We start from the raw sequence: 21,174 nt of genomic DNA, 5'->3' as shown, positions 1-21,174 counted from the left end.
GTTAGTGAATTGAATTTCATATTGTTTTTTGTTCTGGAGGATTTCTGTGAGTTTCGAATTGAAATTAGGGAAGTAAAGTTTGGCGGCTCGGTTGGTTCCATTGCAAAGCAAACAATTCCACCGGGAATGTGCTCAAAGCAAACGCAATTCTTTCCCAATTATAACTTCCTTTGCAGGGGGAATTTAAATTCCCAAAAACGAGCATACTTTTTCCTTTCTTTTCCCATAGTGTTTCTTTCAATTTGTACCTTATCCCTCGAGGCATTTATTTCCGTCTTTCCGGTTTCAGTTCTTGGAAAATTCAAAAACTCCGAAAGCAAAGATAACATTTTATGCACTAAGTTTTACGCTTGTTTTAGCGAGTTACAGTTCCGTGAAGCAAGTGAAGGGGCCATGAGTTTCCCGTCTCCTTCAGCATTGTCTCACTCTGCTTATTCAAGGCATAGAGCTCCTGAAAACCGACAAGAGAGAGAGAGAGAGAGAGAGAGAGAGAGAGAGATAGAGAGAGAGAGAGAACGAATAAAAGAGGTGGAAATGTGTGGAAAACCCAACTAAATGTCAGAAAATACCCACTACCCAAGGTAACGTGTAGTGCAACGAATTTTCCAACGTTCCCGCCATCTCCATTTCGGTGCTGTCATTAACACGTGCGTGCATAATGTTGCTCGCCTCGCCTGTCTGGAGCGTATTGCAAATGTGTGTCGGTTTTACCACCCACCACTCTGGTAAGACGCCCACAAATCCCCCGTTGCACCCCCCGGGAGCGTATTTTATATTTTAGCACAACCCCGCTAATGCCCATCTGGTAGCCATTAGTCAACGTGTGCCACCTTCCTGTTGTTGTCGTACTAAGGTTTCATCCACTTCGTCTTTTCCGGGCGAAGTGTTTTTTTTTTTATTTTGTGCTTCTTCTACTCTACATTCCTTCTACTGCTTCTCCTCCTCGCTGGTAATACTTTTCACGCCATTCAATGCCATTTTTTTGTGCCACTGCGTTTTTCTAATCTCTACACCCCTGCGCCACGACCCCTTCTTCCAGATGGAGAGCTTCATCCTTTAGTATATAGCAGCGTCTTTAGTCGCAACGCGTCCCGAGACGGCGAAAGAAATACACACCCACCCAACACACATACACACGACCGAACGGGAGGGAGGATAAAAATAAAAAGCAGAAATGAATGAAACGCAACACCGACGGAAAATAATCACCACAAAAACGCAAGCCGCAAGCCAAATGCCAAAGTAGCCCCGGCCGCCGCTCCAATGGTGCTAAATCGGATCGGCGGCTTCTACTGTTGCCAGCACTACTCGGGTGGAGATTTATTGTGCTAGGTTGTGGTGTGAGGGGGCGTGAACTGGGCGAAGCAAGCATGGATCGTAGGAAAGGAGACGGCAAGGCCCGACGAGGGCCGAACGGCACTAACGGGGGAATGAGGTATTGTAGTTGAGTTTGCAAGGAATCATATTTACGCCTACCACACACTGCTGCTGCTGCTGCTCACTGGCATCTTTTTCCCTTTTGTTTTCGTGCTGCGTGCTCCCCTTCCCTGTGTGTGTGCTCTTCCTCGCATCCCACTCCCCCATCCCTTACACAACACCAACAAGGCCACTAAGCCACTCCCTCACCCCCATATCCCCGTAGTTGCTGTGTGTAGCCAATTTCCCGTCCCGAGTGCGAGGCATGTATGTAATAATGATACTGTTGGCAACGGCACGAAACCTGTCATTCAGATGGAAAATATGAACGGATCGGCATCCGTTGGGATTTCGAGTGCGAGAGATGCTCTGGCGAAACCGGAAGATGGATCACACAGTATCCGCTCGGTATCGGCCACGAGCGCTACGGTCGGTTGCAATTTTCACCGCCAGTTGCTATTCTACATTTTATGAGCAATTTAATACAACCACAAAAACACCTTGAGGTTGAGTCCTTTTCAGTTGGTTTGTTCAATAGTTGGCACCGCAATAGTTGGGTTCCAAGGCAGGTAGCTTTGACAGAAAGAAACACCGGCATTGTAATCATGGAGTAATTAAGCAAAGTCATTGTGATGAAACAAACAACCCAACTATCGAGTGCGAACTCACTACTTGGCACGCAATCGTATCCCAACAAGTGAGGTCATATTGTATCTCAATTAACTTATATTCGAATTAGTGTAACGTCCTACGTGGACATACCGGCTTGTATAGGCTATCCAGTATTATTGCTTACGGGGGACGGTCTATTTGAGGCTTGAACTCACGACGGGTACGTTGTTAAGTTGTTCAAGCTAGAGAATGTGCCATGTGCCAATATTTATTTTTCATTATTATCATTTTGCATCAAAGTGCGTTGATATATCACAAAGTCCATATAATACAGAGGTCGATGCACAGCTCGATTTTGGTCCACCATTTTGAAAGCTTATTTTTGACAGTTAGATGAAAAAGCGTTCACAAACGATTCCAAACAACCATACACTTTTTAGGGCTAATTGTGCATTTTGTGCTCAAAACTTAGTTTAACTATACATTTCTTTCTCATGAACGTGGCATGGAGTAGTTTTTTTCAGTAATTCATCACTTAAAAATGACCACAATCAGAAATCTGGCCTCTTAGCTTTGACCCTCTTGAGCTGCACAAGATTTCATCGTAATTTCGGGCACTGATCTTGTTGTAATTGATAATTTCACTATAATTCTATCTTTTCTTGATATCCCTCAACTTTTTAAAGTACAATATTACAAACAAATGATGTAAAAATGGCCGAAAATGCTTTCAGACAACTGCAGGCACAACAACTAAAACCTCAATGTATGCTACGATGAAACTATTGAAGCTTTTTCATCCAGCTGTCAAAACTTTCCCACGCTTTTTGATCAAATGTTCTGGACGACTCGACCTCTGTTTTATATAGACTTTGATATATCAGGTGGGCTTATCCAGTGCAATTTGACGTCTAAAAACGAAAATAGGAAGAAAACCTGGTTTGACAGTTAGATCCATAACAAACTGAGTGTTTTGATGATTGTTCCGTACACTTTTTTCCATACAAGTCTAACCCAAGTTTTCACAATTTTACACGATATTTGAGAACAATCGGTGGTCTGTTGAATGAAACAAAATGATGTATTCAAGGGCACTCTGATAAGTTCCTTACTTTAAGTATGATACCGTATTGGGTTCGATTGGTACACTGCTCCTTGCTTGCTGACTGAACGGATTCAATAATTGTTTCCCATATATCAGACTAACACTTTAGCTGTATCTGACAGATATTTCTCCTGTCAAATAGCTCATTTCGCTGTATATTTCAACTCGTGTAGCCGCACGGTTATAGCAAACACGATTGCCGGTTGGAGTATTCATCATTCAATAACCGTAGCAACACCATACATACAAATAAGAGGGACACAGATTTCAGAAGTTCAACAAAAAGAGGGGCAAAAATGTACTGAAAATTTAATGACTAGCAAAAATGTGTTCAAGATGATATAATTATACTTAAATTTGTGAAAATACATTAAGCTTAACAATCAAATTATCAACCGAAAGGACACAGATTTAAAAAAAAAGCAAAATGTCATTAGATAATTCACACTCAATCAAGTGAAGATAAGCTAATGTGTACTGTATATTGACAATTTTTAGTAGTAATATCAAAGTTAGGCCGTAGTAGATTTTAGTAATAATGTACAGTCTTGGCAGCAAAATGACGAGAAGGTTTAGTCTACGAGATTCTAATGATTTCAAATATTTAAATATATTTTTCATTGCTTGATGTCTCTTGAGAGATCGTTAAGTTGATTGTGCTTTAACCGATGAAACCCATGCTCATCAACTTTGCGCCGAAAACCCGTGCCGCACTGTGCATGCGATGCCACCTCAATAACGAGGGAGTGGTTTTGCGTCAGGCCAAGATCGGAACGCATCCGAACGCTGAAACGCTCGACCAGCGACCGAGGCGAGAACAGGAAGCACAGCGATGATGCGCTCCCCGGGGGGAATAGAAAGGACCAAAGGGAGGATGGTGTTGGTCCTTGAGAGAGGGGTGAGGGGAGGGGGGGAGCAATCCAGCTTCGCTACAAAACATTCCGAAATGTAACAAATCCTCTCTCGCTCTCACCCTTCCTTTCATTTTCCCATTTTCACTCTCTCTCTCTCGCTCGTTCGTTCTTTTTTTATCTCTCTGTTTCACACTTTGAAGTTGCGGTCTCAGTTTCGCTGTTGATGTGTTCCTATCTTCCATTTCGGAAATTTCCACCACCACATCCTTCCTCCCACAACAGGAAGGGCAACCGAAAACTACGGTCAGCCAGAAGTCAGACCGAAGTAGCATTTACTAACTGGCTGTCGCGCACCAGTTGTTGTCGTCGTCGTCGTCGTCGTCGTCGAAGTAGCCCGGCCACAGAAAGGAAGAAGGGTGCGTGTATCATTTGCGCTCCTTTTCACACTCGTTCGCACTCTCCTGTTTCGCTCTCTCGCTCGCACGCTTTCCTTTGCTTACACGCATTGGTTCAACTGTGGACCGATTTTCGCGTTTTCCAGCGCGTGTGTTTCACAATCGATTTTCATTCGGTGGCACCCGGTGGTTGAGTGGCATGTGGGGGGAAAGGGGAGTTCCCCGAAGTCCGAAGAACGGCTCGTTGTTTGCGTTTCCGCGACCAGCTGTACCGATCGTGGAAGGAAAGGGCCGAAGCGCGGCACGGCTGCCGCTACTGCTGCTGCTGCTGCTGCTGCTGTTTGGTGTTGGCTTGCAGTTACTCGCGTGGTCGCTAGTGATTCGGTTCTCTTTCCTATCCGCTCCCGCTTAGTTTACAAAAAGTACAAACGATAACAACAACAGTGAATTATTTTTATTCAACAAAACAACACCCTAAAACTATCGTCAACCACGGTGCCTCCCTATTTTCACACAAATGTGCTATCCGTGTTGCTTGTGTAATTAAACCTGCTTCTCAGCTTACATCAGCCAGCACAATGATATAACTTTGCTTCCCTTTCGGTTCGCTGTAGGCGTCGCGCAATCATCACCAGACCACACATGTGATTGTCCGTGCGGTACGTTTAGCTTCGTTTAACTACCATTTCACCTTTCCCACTTAAACCCACGTACACAAACACACACACACACACACACGTACAAAGAAGCGAGATGGGAGAAGGTAGGATGCATGGTGAATATTAAAGTGTTTGCTGTAAAAGTGTGATACGCGACGCCGCATGAAGCGATGGAGCAGCCCAGTCGCTCGTGCACCGTCGTCGGCGTGTAAGTTACCTTTCGGACCGCAAACACACACACACGCGCGCGTGTTTATACCCCAGTTTGGGATGGGCAGCTTCGGCTGAATGAATCTGTCTCGTCAGTTAATTGTGTCGCTTTGTGCGGGGTGTAATGAGTGCTGTGTAAGAGGGTCGTGAAGGTTCGTTTGAGGCGAGTGGCGTGGTGTACATGCGACGATTGCATGCAATTTGCGGATAAATCAACAAAACCAGCTAATGCTTCGATCGAACAAAAAAAAAAACAAAAGAAACAAAACCTAACAAACAAACCAAACAACCAAAAAGCTCGAGCTAATCGAAAATATCGTCCACAAACACACACACAGAGCGAGAGTGCAGCCCACGTGGTATGGTGCCTGTGTTCACTGGGATTGGCTCACTTGATCTTGCTTGCGTGAAGAGTGTGTATGTGCGGCAACGTAAGTTTCATGTAACGTTGGAAACGGGGCGCCGCGTGTGAGTGTTTGCGTAGTGTTTGTGCGGCACGGCACACGAAATTGATTGATTTGGCAAATGGAACGTGAAGAAGGTTTATCAGATCGGTCACACAAAGGGAAGCGATCCTTTCCGTGTCTGGTGGATGGGTGTTGGTAGAAAACGGGTGGGGAAAAACAGCACAAAAGAAGAGTTTACCGGAAGAGGTGAAAAAAGGCAATAAAACTTATCTACGGAAAACAATTCGTGCGCCTTTCCATCTTCCCATCCTGTCTCCACCACAACAAAGACTCGATTTCGTTCGATTCTACTCGGCCCCGAAGGAGGGCCCCATCCAAGCTAAATTGGTTTTGTGCTAAAAGCGAAAGTGAACCGATTCTATTTATTTACCCCGGTGCTGCTGATGGTCGGTGTTCTGTAAACGGTCGATGGAGGAGTTCTCCTCTCCTGTCTTTTGTGCTTTTGTTGTTTGTTCTAACCTGCCCCACTCGACGGGACGCAATCAATTGAAGCACGTTTACGTATTTTCATCCCCACCGTTCCCGGCTGTGACATCCGCCCCATCCGCCCCAACAGAAGCTAAATGAGTGTAGGCAGCAAGCGTCTGCTAGCAAGCGCCTCCCGGGAGCGGAGCACTGTCGAACGAACGACGAAACGTGTGCGAGCCGTGTTTTCGTGGTAAACGTGAGCCTGTTGTTACAATGTTATTGCAATTAGATGGTGCTATAGAAGCGACTGCCTCCAGCGAACGATTACAGCGCAGCAGCAGCAGCAGCAGGACAAAGGACATCATTACAGCGCCGTGGAATGAAGCCATCAATGGTACCGTACTCGGCAAAACCGTACCCAGCAACGCGACCGTCAGTAGGCCGACCGAGGCTCGATCGTACGCACACGTAACTGGCTCGATGGCGCACGGTAATAGTAGCAGTGGCACGCTAGCGTCGGCCCTCGTGCCACCGAGAGCGCCGAACGGTACGGTCGCAACGTCCACCACACCCACCGAACAGCCCGCCCGAAAGGTTGACATATTAATCTATCCAACAGGTGAGTGACAGGTGTCTCGTGCTCCAATGTACGTTGTGGTACTAGTTTTTTACTTTACTTGGTTGGATTTAAATTAAAACAAGAAAAAAACCCGCCCTGAACCCGCCATTCTTTACAGTGTCGCCGGAGACGATTGTCGTGCCGATCCTGTCCTGCATCGTTGGCTTCCCCATCTTTGCCCTGCTCGTCATCTGCTGCCTGCGGCGCCGTGCCAAGATTGCCCGCGAACGTGACCGGCGGCGAAATTTCGATCTCAAGGCAAACACCATTACGCTCGTTCGCTTCAATTCGCACCACCGTAAGTATTGTGCCAGCGGTTCGCCGCCGTTTTCCCCCCGGGAAAGTGTGGGAAGTGGTAACTGGCTTTTTTTTCTTTCCGGAGAATTTGGATAGTTTCTTTTGGAGGAGAACATCAACTTTGTCTCAAAATCGTTGTATGTTCGTGTGTGCCTTGAGGCGTGCGGGACGCACAGCGCTTCATCGTGAAGCTGCAGACGAACGCCGTACAAAGGAACGCCGTAGTGACAAGATAGTACAATGGAACGAAACAACTCAAAGTAGCGTAGAGTGAAAGACTGAGAGAGAGAGTGAGAGCATCATTCCAGGTTTCCCTCAGTAGGCCCTGCTACTGCAACACGACGAAACGCTGCCTGGCATGGTGTATGAGGGCAGCAAAGAATTTCGGGTAGATGGTTTTCGTGAAATTTGCGAAAGCATTTCACAAAAGTATGTTTCCACTCTTCGTTTCCGTTGGAATGCGGGCAGAGGAGTCTCTTCACAGTGCCGCGCGCACTTTGCAGCAGCCGGCCGGGGAATAGTTCAATTAATTAACATTGTCCACAAACCAAACTTGCTGGCTGTGCTGTTGATGGAAAACTTTTTCGGGCGCGTCAACAAAATTGATTCAATTATTTCATCGCGGCGTGTACGGCGTGTTACAACAATTGCGCAAAGTTGGCGCCCGCGTGGGGGAGGTTCTATTGGTCGCCTACTATGAATGCCACATTGCCTGTGCATCAATCAGCCGTCGCCGTGCTTGTCCGATGTCTAAGGGTGGTGCAAGCTGTTTAGAGGCAAAGGAGCTGTGGGAGTAATTAGGCAAAGTGATGTAAATAAAGTTTGAGGCTCGCAATGTCCGCGGGAGTAAGTTTGTTGGACAAAATCTCCGTCCCCTTCGGCGATAGACTAACAATTCCCTGCGGACTGCGGTTGCCGGGTCTTTAAAGGGAGTTGCACAGTCGCGAAAATCGTTAGCGTGCGAGGCGATGGGGGGATGCGATCCGGTGTGGAAAACGGTGGAAAGCGCTAGCACATGAATCACATCTAATGGAGGACAATTCATCCGTTGCGGAAGATCTGTGCAGCGTGAAAGACTGGAAGGATACTGCACGCTTGCCGCCAATGTGTGTGTCAGTTTCGGAGGCGGTGTCTGTGTGCGCGCGCTGAATAAGGTTTATTGAGATTTATTATCTAGCGCAAAGGATCCTTTATTTAGATTAATAAGCGACGCGCTCTATAACGAGCACCAAATCGTCGTGGCCCCCGGGTGGTAGTATTGGTGTTTGGAACGATGTTTCTGGTGGGTGGAACGATGGCTATGTTTCGCACTGGCATGTTTACGCGAGGGAAAAGGGGAAACGTGAATTTGCAACGGATTGAGTTTGGGTTCGGAATCACCGGAATCGTTATCATTTTTCATGAACTGTTTGATTGGGTGTGTTTAAGTGTTGTGTTATTGAATTATCTTGCAACTCTTTAGGAATGGTAAGCCATTTGTCTTGCCTGGGACACTTTATTTAAGCTTAAGTATTTTGATTCTTTGTAATTGTAGTGTTATTACAATATATATAATATGGAAGTACAGACCATAGTGATGTGAAAGAAGCGACAGTTCGATATACAGGGTTGCCCACGATTTATTGGTTCAATTTTTGGTGGGTTCCCATATTTTTTTTTGGTGCGTTCCCACGATTTTTTCCGTTTCCCAGAATTTTTTGGTCCAATTGTATTGATAACTTATAGAAAAATACCTATAAATTATGGGAACGAACTAAAAATCTATGGGATACGATAAAATAATCGTTAGAACGCACCAAAAAATCATGGGAACTGACCAATAAATCGTGGGAAACCCCGTATAATCGAACAAAACGTTCTGGAATCAACAACACTATTGTATACATTTTTACATATTTTTTTAAAAACAATAAAAAGTTCGTAATTATTGTATGTTCCTAGTAGTCTATTTGATAGACACGCTGGTTATATGCCAGACAGAGCCAACAATCATCTGAACAAACAAGGATTGATTTATTCGACTACTTTAGTAAACATATTGGACAATATGACACAATATAACGATACAATTAGACCTCATAATGCTATTTGTCCGGTCATCATTGTTGGTCTTTCAGAAATTATATATTTATTATTTCAAAGGCTTTAGGAAGATGACTAGTCGACTTCATATTTCAAGATTTTTTTCTGTTTTGCAATATTCTTATAAAACTAGTCATTCTTTAAGTGTGGTATCGTATAAAAAGGCTTGAAATAATAGGTAATGAGTATTACGTTTGTATCCGTGAAAAAATGCCCTGAACCCGCAGTATACAACCCATAAAAAGGAATGTTATTTATTGGGCCTAAGGTTCTTCATTAGGAGATCCCGAACCGCTCCATTAGTGGAATGGAAATAACAAACCTCAGACTCTAAACTCACCCAGACCCTGCACCACAGCGGATCAAAGGCTAAATAATAAAGCCCAGGTTCGGATAAATAATTTCTCCATTCCCCCTGAATGAAACACGACCTTAGAGAGGAATGATGTTGGTAACGTTTGCAAACAACCCACCGTATGCATATAGATCCTACTTCTAAGAAAATGGCTACAGCTCCGGCCAAATGAACCACCACATTACGCAAACAAAATTCAATACTGAAACTATCCACATTTTAGCATTTGTGGACGGTAGTCGTGGGCATGCTGCCAGCCAGGGAATGGAAAGCTGCTTTGCAATGCACTGTCTCTATATTTGTCTTTGGCAAAATTGAATTGGAAAACTTTCAAAGCTTCATCGGAGAAACAGGATCGATACGGATATTACGGTTCCTGCCGCACGCTATAATTACTCAACTAGTTTCAACCATTAAACAACGTTCAACTCTCCCAACACTTCTTCGCAAGGGGGAGACAAAAAAAACGAGCATAGTAATAGTTTACCTTTTAATGGGTTACTTGAAACTAATTAAAAGCTTGCCATTCAGCGAACAAAGCTCCCCGCCAGTAACATGGGGTGGCAAAAGTTGGACGGGGGAAAAAAAAACTTTACCAGTTTGCAATCGATCTAAAGTTTCCGCGCCCACCAGAAACGCGATCGAACCGGAGCCGGAGTAAACGGTACACTATTTGCCACTGTTTGATTGAAAGCCAAAACAAACCGGACTCGCTTGGCGGAAGAATCTGATACGCCTTCAAAGGGGTAGGTAAAGCGTTCGTTAGAAGTTTTCGTCGGTTGCGGTAGCGGATTGGGTCGGCCTGGTGGGTTTGGGGGGAAATCCCTGCCCGGTGGGTGTACTGGGAAAGATTTATGTTTAGCTGTGTCCATGCAAACGATACGTTAAGGGTTAACAGGAGTACCAGTTTCGTGTGTGAGATTTGTATCAATGGCCTTAAACCTTAAAGCTCTTTTAAAGCCAGATAAAACAAAGTCCATTAGGATGGATTCACAGTGATGCTCCGTCCTAGATAAACTATAAAACGATGTGAACTTTATTCGTCGTTTGTGCGCATCATCCTTTCTTTAAATTCTTATCGCACAACTCACACTATCGTTAAGCCCTCCGCATGTGTACACAACTTCAAACGTTGATTCAAATTCATCTCACGCACAGCTGCAACACACACACAACCACACACACACACACACTCTCTCTCACACACACACACACAGTTGACGCGTGGATCCACCACGTGGCCGACATTAATGAGCTTCTGATTGTCGGGAGCGAAAGACTGTGCGGAACCATCCGCACCATAATGGTGATCTGATTAGCTGGCACCACTTCGCCACCGACCTCCGAATGGCGACCAGGATAACATTGTCAGACGGCCAACTATGCCACTGCCACACTCTCAGCTCGCAGCTTTGGTTGCGGTTGCAGCAACGCTCGCGTGGAACTCGCCACGCGCCACCGTTTGCGCGTAATGAATGCGCAAATAAATAAATAAACGAGTGTGTATAAATAAATAATTGATTCGTTCGCGTAACGCAGCATTACATCGGCCTTTCGGTGTTCTACAACTTCATGGCCTCTCCGGGCGTGTGGCATCCTGGCGCCTGGTGTTTGATGTGGTGTGGTTGGGTGGTTCGCTTAACGAGACAAAGCAACGCAAAAAAAGGGAATTTAGTTCGGTTCGGTGCTGTTTTTCCGTGCAATTCCGACCGAGTGGGAGACTACCTAACGAAGTGGCAATTATTCCCATTTAGATCGTGCCCGTTGGGAGGTGGGAGGTTCGTCAAACCCATCCCCAGGCACACGCCCTATGGAGTTCTCTATCTTCGAGCGAGGTTAGTACGACTCCTGCACCTCCCGGCCATTATAAAGTTGGCAAACATTCCCAGCATCATAATCCACCAGCATGAGGATTGTGCAAGCGACAGGCGCAAGAATGTTGTGCTCTGGTTTTTATTGTGTTTTGCCGTCTTTGCCTTCTGCGGGAAGCGCGGCGAACGCGCTAAACGGTTTCATTTTGCTGTCCCTTTAGGTTTGGCCCGAAGGCTGACCCCTAAGAAGTCGTGATCGTCGGATCGACGCTAATGCTTACTTTGGCACTAGTTTGTTGTTGCCTTTTCTGTTGTTTCCATCCCGTAAATGGTGGAGGATTATGATGCAAAATAATTGAGTGTGGTGCGTGTTCGTTTGCTTGTTTGTTTGGGTTTGATGGAGTTGGGAGGCAATGCTAACCGCCACCGTTTCGATGCGATTCGATTCATTATTACCAAATGGTAACTAAGTCGATGGTAGATTGTATAGGGCGTCTCAGTGGTCTCGGTGCTTCCTTCACTCTCGCCGCTAGAAAATTTCGCTCTATTTCTAGCGATTTAATTCTTGCTTCAATCAAGACGTATCCCTGGAAAAGCAGAATCATCGTTCATTTCAATTGAGCGCATCAGCAGAGGATCGGTGTTCGGGGGCGTTTCGGTCACTGATAATGAAGCGTATTGTGTGGGAGCTAGTGCTGCAGTAAGCAAAAGATTGATATACATACAAATCTGTTTCAGTATTTTTCCATGTATTATTCATGTAGACATAAGGTTTGAAACTAACTTTTGGGGGCATATTTACTTTTGGTAGAAATATTGGACGTATTTAAAAAAAGAATAACGGTATAGTTTTGATAAGCGCCTGAACTTATGCCATGTTAAGAACACCTGGAAAAGTGTTAACATTTTTTACAAACATTTTTTCACTTATTGATACAAAGTGACCAAGTCAATAAAATAGTTATTGTTTAATATTACAAAAATGCACAAGCTGGGCTAATCTTAAGTTTTGCCCAACGAATTACGCTCTTATGAAGAAGCTAATTTCTTCTTTTATTAGATTTAATCTTCTGCAACTTTTATTATTATTATTATTATTATTATTATTATTATTATTATTATTATTATTATTATTATTATTATTGTTATTATAATTATTATTATTATTATTTTTTAATTATTATTATTATTTTTATTATTATTATTATTATAATTATTATAATAATTATTATTATTTTTATTATTATTATTATTATTTTTTTATTATTATTTTTATTATTATTATTATTATAATTATTATAATTATTATTGTTATTTTTATTATTATTATTATTATTATTATTATTACTATTATTATTATTTTTATTATTATTATTATTATTATTATTATTATTATTATTATTATTATTATTATTATTATTATTATTATTATTATTATTATTATTATTATTATTTTTATTATTATTATTATTTTTATTATTGTTATTTTTATTATTATTTTTATGATGAATATTATTATTATTATTATTATTATTATTATTATTATTATTATTATTATTATTATTATTTATTACTCTTTAAGTATTAATTTAGAGCGCCGTTTAGAAGAACCAAGCATCGTTATTTTATTAAAGAAAAATTGCCTGTTGTTTTTCGTGTTTTGCTATTTGCCAGTCCTATGTCCTGAACATGTTTTTTCTCACACATCGATTAATGTTTCCTTTTATTTTTGACTTTTCTATTGTTGTTGTCAAATATTTGTTTCAGCGTTTACATTTAAATATTTTTGGGTGATTAGCATTGTTATTTTTGGCCCACAATATTTTCTTTGTTTTCCTTCTTTTTTACATTTAAGAATTTTTCGTGATTTGTTTAACACGTTTCACTATTTTTGTTTAATATTTATTGACATGTGTTGGGTGTCATGTTTTATGATTATTTACTTATATTTAAAGTATTTCAACCCTTCCTAGACCGGTCTCGTGGTACAGTCAGCAACTCATACGACTTTAACAACATGCTCGTCATGGGTTCAAGCCCCGAATGGACAGTGTCCCCTTTACGTAGGACTTGACTATCATGCTATGGTAAAAATAAGTCACTGAAAGCCAAACTCACTTCACTAGTGGGTACAGTCAGGCCTTGGCCGACAACGGTTGTTGTGCCAAAGAAGAAGAATTTCAACCCTAACCAATATATGGGTAACAAATGTTGTAAATAAATGTTAGCCAGAATCTCTAAGTAAAATACAGCCTGAAGACACTCTGTTTTAGAGCATGACCCAACCTCTTTGCCGCTTCAAATACTCATTCTCCCATGTAACTCGCTGTATTCACACGGAGCCCCCGAACACCTATGCAAAGGCACATCTAATTAAATTAAATTCGTATTCAAAGCGCCTTTCGTGGAATAAAGCTCAAATTAGCTTGCCGCAAGGATGATGGTGCACGATGGAAACCAGGCGTCCTTTTTGCGAAATTCAATTCAACCACGGACGACGAACGAACCCATCTTCCGGGCTCGCAAGCCCAATCTGAAGCATTTAGTACAAAACGTCGCCAGCAGCAGCAGCATTTATTACGGTGTACCCATTCATGGTGGGCTGCTGCCTATTTCTGAGAACGCTGTGGAGCTTGTCTGGTCCGGGAGTGGAGCAATTTCGCTTGGCCCGCATTCCCAGAACGCTCCGCATTGTCGGGTTTAACTAACTTCAGGAAGACATGTCGAATGAATGGGAACAAAGAACCATCTGCCGCCCCTGCCTGTTCGGAATGCATCATACAACGTCGCACTGGTACGAAAACATCCTTTTCGTAAGGAAAAGAGTAATAGAGATTGGATTTTTTTGTTCGCGTGTGTGTGTATTGACATGCATTCGGCAGTTGCCTTCATTCGCGTCCTTTGCCTCCATCGTTGGAGCGATCGCAGAGATTCAAACGACCAGAACACATCTGTACTACGGGTGATTGAAGAAAGAACCATCTTGCTCTTTTTTGTTGCTCCATAACTAATGCAAATATGTTTTACCTTCCTTCTTTTTTTGCTTATTCCTCCAACAGTCGGCAATCAGCGTTCGATTCTGCTGCAGTCGAGGGAGAGCCTGAGCCGCGGATACCCTTCCCTCGATCTGGATACGGTGTATGAGGAGAAGAGTGATACGCATGGCAGCAGCCAGGTAAGGTTGATGTTTGGTGCTGTTTTGCTCCATCCTCGAAGAAATCTTCCTCCCTTTCTCCCTTTCTACTACATTGCCTTTGCTCGATTCAGCTCGATTCGCCCGCCGCCCACATGCTGCTGACCGATCCACCCTCCGACACGGACAACGAGCAGTGCTAGCATTCGGAGAGTCCGGTCGGTTCGAGGGCACCGAGCCCAACGGAGCTGACCGGACCGCTCCTGCCGATCCGTACCAACACGATCACCGGCACGATCGCGACCGCCGCCTACGGTGCGTACGGCAAAGATCGGGACGATACGGTGCTCGAGCTGGTCCGCGGCAAGCGGAAACGGTTTCGCAACACCAAACACAAACGGTTGGCCGTTTCGCACAGCGAAACGAATCTGACCGGGCTGGGCCGAACGCACGCAGCGTGCAGTAGCGGCGTCCTCAGCCCGGCATCGGCACGATCGCCACGGGAAGGAAGGATTGCAGCACGCGATGGACGTATCAGTACCACCAGCTTTGACGAAACGACGACGACATCGGCCAAGGCGGCTACGGCCAAGGACAGCAAACCACCGGCTAGATATGGGTCGCGCAAGAAGGCACCCCGGGTGCAGCGGCAGAAGGAGGTGTGCGAAGGTATCCGGGCACCGCTCTGGACCACCCTGACCCACGCACAGACAATAAGTGACTATGAAATCTGAACAGCTTCCCAGCCGCAGCATCGCGTTCAGGTCGGGTGAAGGCACAGGCTGCGTTTTACTGTTTTGTTTACGTGGGTTCTGTCCTTCGTCAAACTGACTGGTAGTTAGGAAAAATGTGGCTAGATTTCATACAACCGAGCTGTTTTGGAATTGAGCAACAAAGGGAGGGAGAGAGAGAGAGAGATAATGGGAATTTTCGTGTGGTATTGGGTTGGCCAAGCTAAAACCTTGTTAATTATATAGCCATAATGTCGGGTTGGATGGGGGAGAATAAGCATTAAGCATAACGCAACACCAGTTTAGGTCGAATACCGGTTGATTGATACAATGAGATGAGATTGAGCAATAAGCAACAAAAACACATACACATAACGGGTCATAATCGAATGAATATATAACTGCGTAGCTAAGCAAAGCATCTTGTTGAAATAAACTTTTAAATAAATGCAAACTTTAGATCTAACGGGTGTTTGGCAACCCCCCAAAAAGGTACATAAAAAAGAGGACAAATAATCCCATTAATCGATTACTATATACACGTGCAAACGAGCAGTAGCTATGTATACAATACCTATATACCGATGTTGAAATGATATGATATGATATGATATGATATATACAACTTTCATCGCGCTGCATGTAATTTTTATCCTTACCCAAGTAACGGTTTCCTTGCCCGTTCGTTCGGGGGTGTGCTTGTTGCAGTGTACGGGGGACGAATTTAGCACGGAACAAGGGATGTGTAACAAAGCACGTTGGTAATAGACTTCGTGCGCGCGAATATACAATTGAAATGCAGGAGAGGGAGATTAACAAAGAGATTCTAACATTCAAAATGTAACAAACGTAAAGGGCTTCGCCTTCTCTTCACTTCGTGTGCTTGAGGCGAGCCATCGAGACGGGTCCGTTTGTCGCGGTTTCAAAGCATTTAGCATTTAGTAATTGTGAGAGTATATGTATGTGTATATGTGTGTGTGTGTGTGTGTGTTTCATTTCCAAAAATGCCAAATAACAAACTCTGTGGATTGTCAATGTTAAACAACAAGGAAAATTATATATATACTATACTATATCATACATACCCCGAGCATTGTTGCTACCATGTGGAGGTGTTTCCATTGCTTCAACTTCCGTAACGTCCGAAATGTTTCAAACGAGTCAAACCAGAACTCGACGTTTATCAGACAAAATCGTAGCTAATTTTATTGAGACGAACCCACACACAGAATTCGTGTACAGTCGTGTAACCTTAAAGCGAACGTGAATACACCAGCGTCAATGCCGCCACGCCACTCCCTGCGCTTCTGCTGTGTCTACTTGTAGAACTCGTGCTCCGTTTCATCCTTCTTGATGTTGTTCTTGTAACCCTTCTCGAAGTCCTTCGCCAGCACAATGTAGCGGTTTTCGCGCACCGCGTGCATACCCGCCTCCTGGCAGATGGCGTTAATGTCCGCACCCGAGATCTTGTCCGGCCGGGCGACAAAGTCCTCCAGGTCGACATCCTCCGACAGGTTCATCTTCGCCGTGATGGTCGAGAAGATCAGTCGCTTCTGTCGGCGGTCGGGCAGCGGGAACTCAATCTTACGATCGAGACGACCCGGACGCAGCAGGGCCGGATCGAGCGTATCGGCCCGGTTAGTGGCCATGATCACCTTCACGTTCGTCGTCTGATCGAACCCATCCATCTGGTTGAGCAGCTCGAGCAGAATACGCTGCACCTCCCGATCGGCACCGGTCTGCGCATCGAAACGCTTCGTCGCGATCGCATCAATTTCGTCGATGAAGATGATGGCGGGCGAGTTTTCCTTCGCGAGGCGGAACACATCGCGCACCATGCGCGGCCCTTCGCCGAGATACTTCTGCACGAACTCGGAACCGACCACACTGTTGAAAAGGGGGGGGGGGGGGGGGGGGGGAAACAAACACACATTACATTTGCATTGAGCTGTCCGGCTGAACATGAAACATGGCGCTTGTTTACGTACCGAATGAAGGCAGCTGTTGTGTGGTGAGCGACCGCCTTCGCCAACATTGTCTTGCCGCAACCGGGCGGTCCGTACATCAGTACACCGCGCGGTGGGTCAATACCGATCTGCTTGTACAGCTCGAAGTGTGTGAGCGGCAGTTCGACGGCTTCGCGGATTTCCTGCTTCTGCATGTCCATGCCACCAATGTCCGAGTACTGCACGTCCGGCTTTTCGTCCGCATTCAGCATCGAGATGGAGCTGTCCGCCTCCGGTGGCAGAACGTCCACCAGCGCATTGCTGTGCTTGTGCAGGGCGACACTGGCCGACGGCTTCAGCAGCTCCCGGTCAATGGTGGACAGAATGCGCACGTAGTAGTTGGACCCGGTGGTCGAACCGACGATACCGGTGTTCTGATCGACCGCCTCCAGGAACTGGCCAATTACGAGTGGCACCGACTGGATGCGCTTCACCTCTTCCTGCGCGTGCAGGTACTCCTTCTTCAGGTTGCGCTGCTCATCCTTGATGTACTCTTCCTGCACCTCCAGGAACTCGAGCATCTTTTGCAGCTTCTGTGGGGTGGACGAGCATCGGTGGACGTGGGTTTAGCAAAGGCGGTGAACTGTAATCTACGCACAGCGACATTTATACTAATGTACTACCTTGTATTTTATGTAAAGATCCTCCTCCAGCGGTTCTTCCAGCGGGTTCACAACGTCCTTCATTGTTCGCGTGTCGGACTCGTCCTGTGCGGGTAGGAATGGTAACCAATCGCTGTTGCTTAATTCCGTTGACTAACGCTTAACTCGGACCGCCGCTAGAAAGCACACAGGTGCAACTACACCCTCGCACTTACCTTATCAGGAATAACCATCTCGGCGTCAATCATTTTCACTATTTTTTGCAAACTGAACAAGTAAAGAGCGGACAACGGCAACAAATATTGCAATGACTCGGATGATTTTTGACGGATGAGCTAGCGTCAACAGAATTTGACAGCTGCCTTGTTCGGCGACGGCCAAGGTGAATATAACAGAACATCGGCATACCCATTTTTGAATGAAGTGGAATGATTTATTTTATGGCAATAAATTGTATGAAATATTATTGGTATGCTGTGGCGTACAAAAAAGTCACCAACTTGGCTCATATTTCTGCAATAAAATAGTTTTGTTTTGCTTTCGGTTTATGTCGGAACAAAGGTTCCCGGATCGGATCGGATGAGGATTGTTTTCTGGTGACCATCACTAAACGTCATGTCAAAACGGTACCATGCACGACTACACCACTGTGGGCTATTTGTTTTGATCGGCACCACGCGGAAATTGGGACGAATTGTGCCGGGAATCTATATCATTAAATAAATTCACGTGTGTGTCTAGTTTCGTCCCTCATAAAAAGATCCAAAATGGGTAAGAAAGCGACTACCGAACTGCAAACCCGCCTGCAAGCGATAAACGATGAAATGGAGTTTTATATGGAGCTGTTCAACATACCGGAAGCCAAGAAAGGTACGCATCGGCCGGGGATTTTCTTTTTTGCAAATATGCATTTCAACGAATCAAACTAACGCAGTCGAACATCTATCCTACGTTTCTTTTTGCAGATGAAGATGAGGATGACTCTGAATATTTGCTCGACTCAGTGGAGAAACCGAAAAAACCACTCATGAAAAAGACGGATGATACCGAAGAGGACAGGACGCACCAGAACATAGTGAAGCAAAACAAAATCGTATCAAAGCATTTGGGACGCAAATCAAGCACAGACCCGCACAAAGTCGAGCGCAAGAAGCTGAAGAAGGAGAAACAGATGAAGAAAAAGCTGAAAAACATCAGCATGATGGCGATCAAGCAGGAAAAGGAAAGGAGCAAGCTGATCGAACATAAGCCGCTGGTCGTGAAGCAGGAAAAGAAAGCGGGACCAATTTTCAACGCGGAGGGCAAAATTGTGTTCTCCAAGGTGCAGCTTGATGAGAGCGATGTAAAGAAGAAGGGTATGTTTTTTGATTCATGACATTTCCTCGACAAACAGGCCTAGTAATGTGTTTGCCGTTTTTTTCATGTTATCCCCCATAGGAATTGAAACCGACACCAGAAAACTGCTGAAGAAGGTCCTGGATAACAAGAAGCAGCTTGCGGAGCTGAAGGAATCGGGCGATATTGAAAAGTATGCAGAAATTAAGAAGAAACAGGCGTGGGAGAAGGCAATGGCCAAAACGTCGGGTCAGAAGGTAATGTTTGTCCAGCTGGAATATGTTAGAAATGATGGTGCCACTAATGTTTGCCTCTGTAACTCTCTCCTCTTCGACACAGGTCCGCGACGATCCGGAACTGCTCACGAAGAAACTGGTCCAACGCAAGAAGCAGATTAAGAAATCAAAGGAACAGTGGAAGGAACGGGCACAAAAGATCGAACACCAGCAGAAACAGCGACAGAAGGAGCGTACGGCCAACATTAAGGAGCGCGCTCAGAAGAAAAAGAACACCAAGCTGAAGAAGATGGCCAAGAAGGGACGAGTAATTCCTGGATTCTAGAAATATATACGCAATTGAACTCTGTCGGTAAACTATTGCGTTCTTCTCCGAACGTCCACGCAGGGTATCCACTTATTCCACCATTTCCGCATCTCTAATGAGCGTGCGTGCCAATAATAATCATAACAAACTAAGGGAAGGTAAGGGTATGGACGAGTGGTCGGGCGACACACACATACACACGGTAATGATGTGACATGATGATGGATACAGCGACAACCACTGTACGAGAAGCTTCCGTAACACCGCTCCACTCTAAATTTGCGACCCATTCCGTTTCCGTTTTTCATTCCGCACCAGTTGAATGAACTCTAAAAATATTTGCTTACCGTTTCGTTTTGTTCGTCATTTACGAAACGTACGTCATAGGCCGCTGTCCACGAGTGTGTGGCGTGAGCCGGTTAAAGAGCGTGCTCGAAAGAGGCACCTACTGGAGTAGGCGTACAGGTCGCGCCAAACCGGCGAAAGGACACGACGCCTTTTAATCGCCGTATCCCCTCCTTCTAGTTTGTACTTGAGACACGTCCGGGCCACACCATCCCCACCAGCGCCGCCACCCTTTCCGACGCGCCTATGCTTTATATTTAGGTGACGGGAGTGTTATGGTTGTTTTTTTTTGTTCTCTTCACTTCACCGTTTGTCTTATTTATATTTAAACAGGATGAGCTAGTTTCAGGATCCGCGTTTATTTATACTAGGTGCAGACAAGACCTGGTGACGCAGGCACGCCGGAACAGTGTGGGGCACTGACGTGGGGCCAAATTGTGCACGAGACGTCCAAACGGGTGGGCATGCCACAAAAAAAGGTCACGATAAATACACATACAGTGCACAGTTTGCATGCATTGCAGCCGAGCCAGTCAGTCGGTTGGGCGCCCTAAACGTACTTGACCCTTCTGGTGTCGTGGCGCCGTGACCTCTCGATGATTACCAGTGTCGCCGGCAGTGTGCATAAGCATTACGAGAATGAAAAATATTTAAAAAAAAAACGACCATCCTCATCTGGGTGTTATTATGTTTACCCTTCGGAGCCGCTAAATGTCCTGCTCCTCACAGTCACCTCTACTGGAAGGAGCACGCAGTCACACGCAAGGCACCAGATCGTAGTAGGCACGGGTTGCCAGGGTGGCGGGATACGCGTTGTGCCGTACTCTCTGCTTTTGTGCCCGACGCTGACGCGTTTACGTCAACCGACCGGCATCACCCCACCACACCATAGTGGGACGTGTGTGTGGAATGTTGTATGGCATAGTAAAATGCTTAGTCGCGTCCACTGTGCGCATGCTGCAAGCAACATGGAGCACACACGGAGCGGAAGAGAGAGAGGGCGATGAGTGTTTGCTTTGGCGCGGGTCTCCTTCTCTACCCATCCCTTTTCCCCTCAGTATCACTTTGATTGGATTTTGCTGTGCCTGTGCATGCTGGTGGTGTATGCTCGGTAATCACTTGCCCAGTACCGGGGGGTTCTGCCTTTGCTCTGACGTCATTACGCCGCGAGTCGCTCGCTCTCGTTTCC

At 45.2% G+C, this 21,174-nt stretch overlaps 3 protein-coding genes across 4 annotated transcripts; 2 read left to right on the top strand and 1 right to left on the bottom strand.

The window, feature by feature from the left end:
* The first annotated feature begins 4,249 nt into the window (after positions 1-4,249).
* LOC120949852 (uncharacterized) lies at positions 4,250-16,247 on the top strand. Of its 2 annotated transcripts, XM_040367418.2 has the most exons (5): positions 4,250-5,041; positions 6,275-6,745; positions 6,864-7,043; positions 14,350-14,465; positions 14,558-16,247. In XM_040367418.2, the coding sequence occupies exons 2-5, from the start codon at positions 6,400-6,402 to the stop codon at positions 14,624-14,626; spliced, it is 711 nt and encodes a 236-aa protein (XP_040223352.2). In that variant the 5' UTR covers positions 4,250-5,041; positions 6,275-6,399; the 3' UTR covers positions 14,627-16,247. The 2 variants fall into 2 exon arrangements, with proteins under 2 accessions (XP_040223352.2, XP_049461375.1); XM_049605418.1 differs by having other exon boundaries at positions 4,250-6,745.
* Positions 16,248-16,333: 86 nt separating this feature from the next.
* On the bottom strand, positions 16,334-18,111 carry LOC120949851 (26S proteasome regulatory subunit 6B). Its single transcript, XM_040367417.2, has 4 exons — positions 17,978-18,111; positions 17,784-17,867; positions 17,143-17,693; positions 16,334-17,041 (listed from the first exon to the last, which is right to left on the bottom strand). The coding sequence occupies exons 1-4, from the start codon at positions 18,008-18,010 to the stop codon at positions 16,471-16,473; spliced, it is 1,239 nt and encodes a 412-aa protein (XP_040223351.1). The 5' UTR covers positions 18,011-18,111; the 3' UTR covers positions 16,334-16,470.
* Positions 18,112-18,388: 277 nt separating this feature from the next.
* On the top strand, positions 18,389-19,677 carry LOC120951817 (surfeit locus protein 6 homolog). Its single transcript, XM_040370761.2, has 4 exons — positions 18,389-18,632; positions 18,728-19,117; positions 19,200-19,354; positions 19,437-19,677. Exons 1-4 carry the CDS (start codon positions 18,530-18,532, stop codon positions 19,656-19,658), a joined length of 870 nt encoding a protein of 289 aa, XP_040226695.1. The 5' UTR covers positions 18,389-18,529; the 3' UTR covers positions 19,659-19,677.
* The last annotated feature ends 1,497 nt before the right edge of the window (positions 19,678-21,174 follow it).

Source organism: Anopheles coluzzii, chromosome 2 (assembly GCF_943734685.1).
Source record: "Anopheles coluzzii chromosome 2, AcolN3, whole genome shotgun sequence".
Lineage (NCBI taxonomy): Eukaryota > Metazoa > Arthropoda > Insecta > Diptera > Culicidae > Anopheles > Anopheles coluzzii.
The sequence above is the reverse complement of the archived record's forward strand: the minus strand, read 5'-3'. Positions and strand labels throughout refer to the sequence as shown.

Bases quoted from the DNA above. Each gene is read 5' to 3' on its own strand.
- LOC120949851 (XM_040367417.2), bottom strand. From the start codon at position 18,010: ATGATTGACGCCGAGATGGTTATTCCTGATAAG. The intron at 17,694-17,783 runs GTAGTACATTAG...TCCACCCCACAG, and splicing joins ATCTTTACATAAAATACAAG to AAGCTGCAAAAGATGCTCGA. The intron at 17,042-17,142 runs GTACGTAAACAA...CCTTTTCAACAG, and splicing joins ACAACAGCTGCCTTCATTCG to TGTGGTCGGTTCCGAGTTCG.
- LOC120951817 (XM_040370761.2), top strand. From the start codon at position 18,530: ATGGGTAAGAAAGCGACTACCGAACTGCAAACCCGCCTGCAAGCGATA. The intron at 19,118-19,199 runs GTATGTTTTTTG...TATCCCCCATAG, and splicing joins GAGCGATGTAAAGAAGAAGG to GAATTGAAACCGACACCAGA. The intron at 19,355-19,436 runs GTAATGTTTGTC...TCTTCGACACAG, and splicing joins CCAAAACGTCGGGTCAGAAG to GTCCGCGACGATCCGGAACT.
- LOC120949852 (XM_040367418.2), top strand. From the start codon at position 6,400: ATGTTATTGCAATTAGATGGTGCTATAGAAGCGACTGCCTCCAGCGAA. The intron at 6,746-6,863 runs GTGAGTGACAGG...CATTCTTTACAG, and splicing joins CATATTAATCTATCCAACAG to TGTCGCCGGAGACGATTGTC. The intron at 14,466-14,557 runs GTAAGGTTGATG...TGCTCGATTCAG, and splicing joins ATACGCATGGCAGCAGCCAG to CTCGATTCGCCCGCCGCCCA.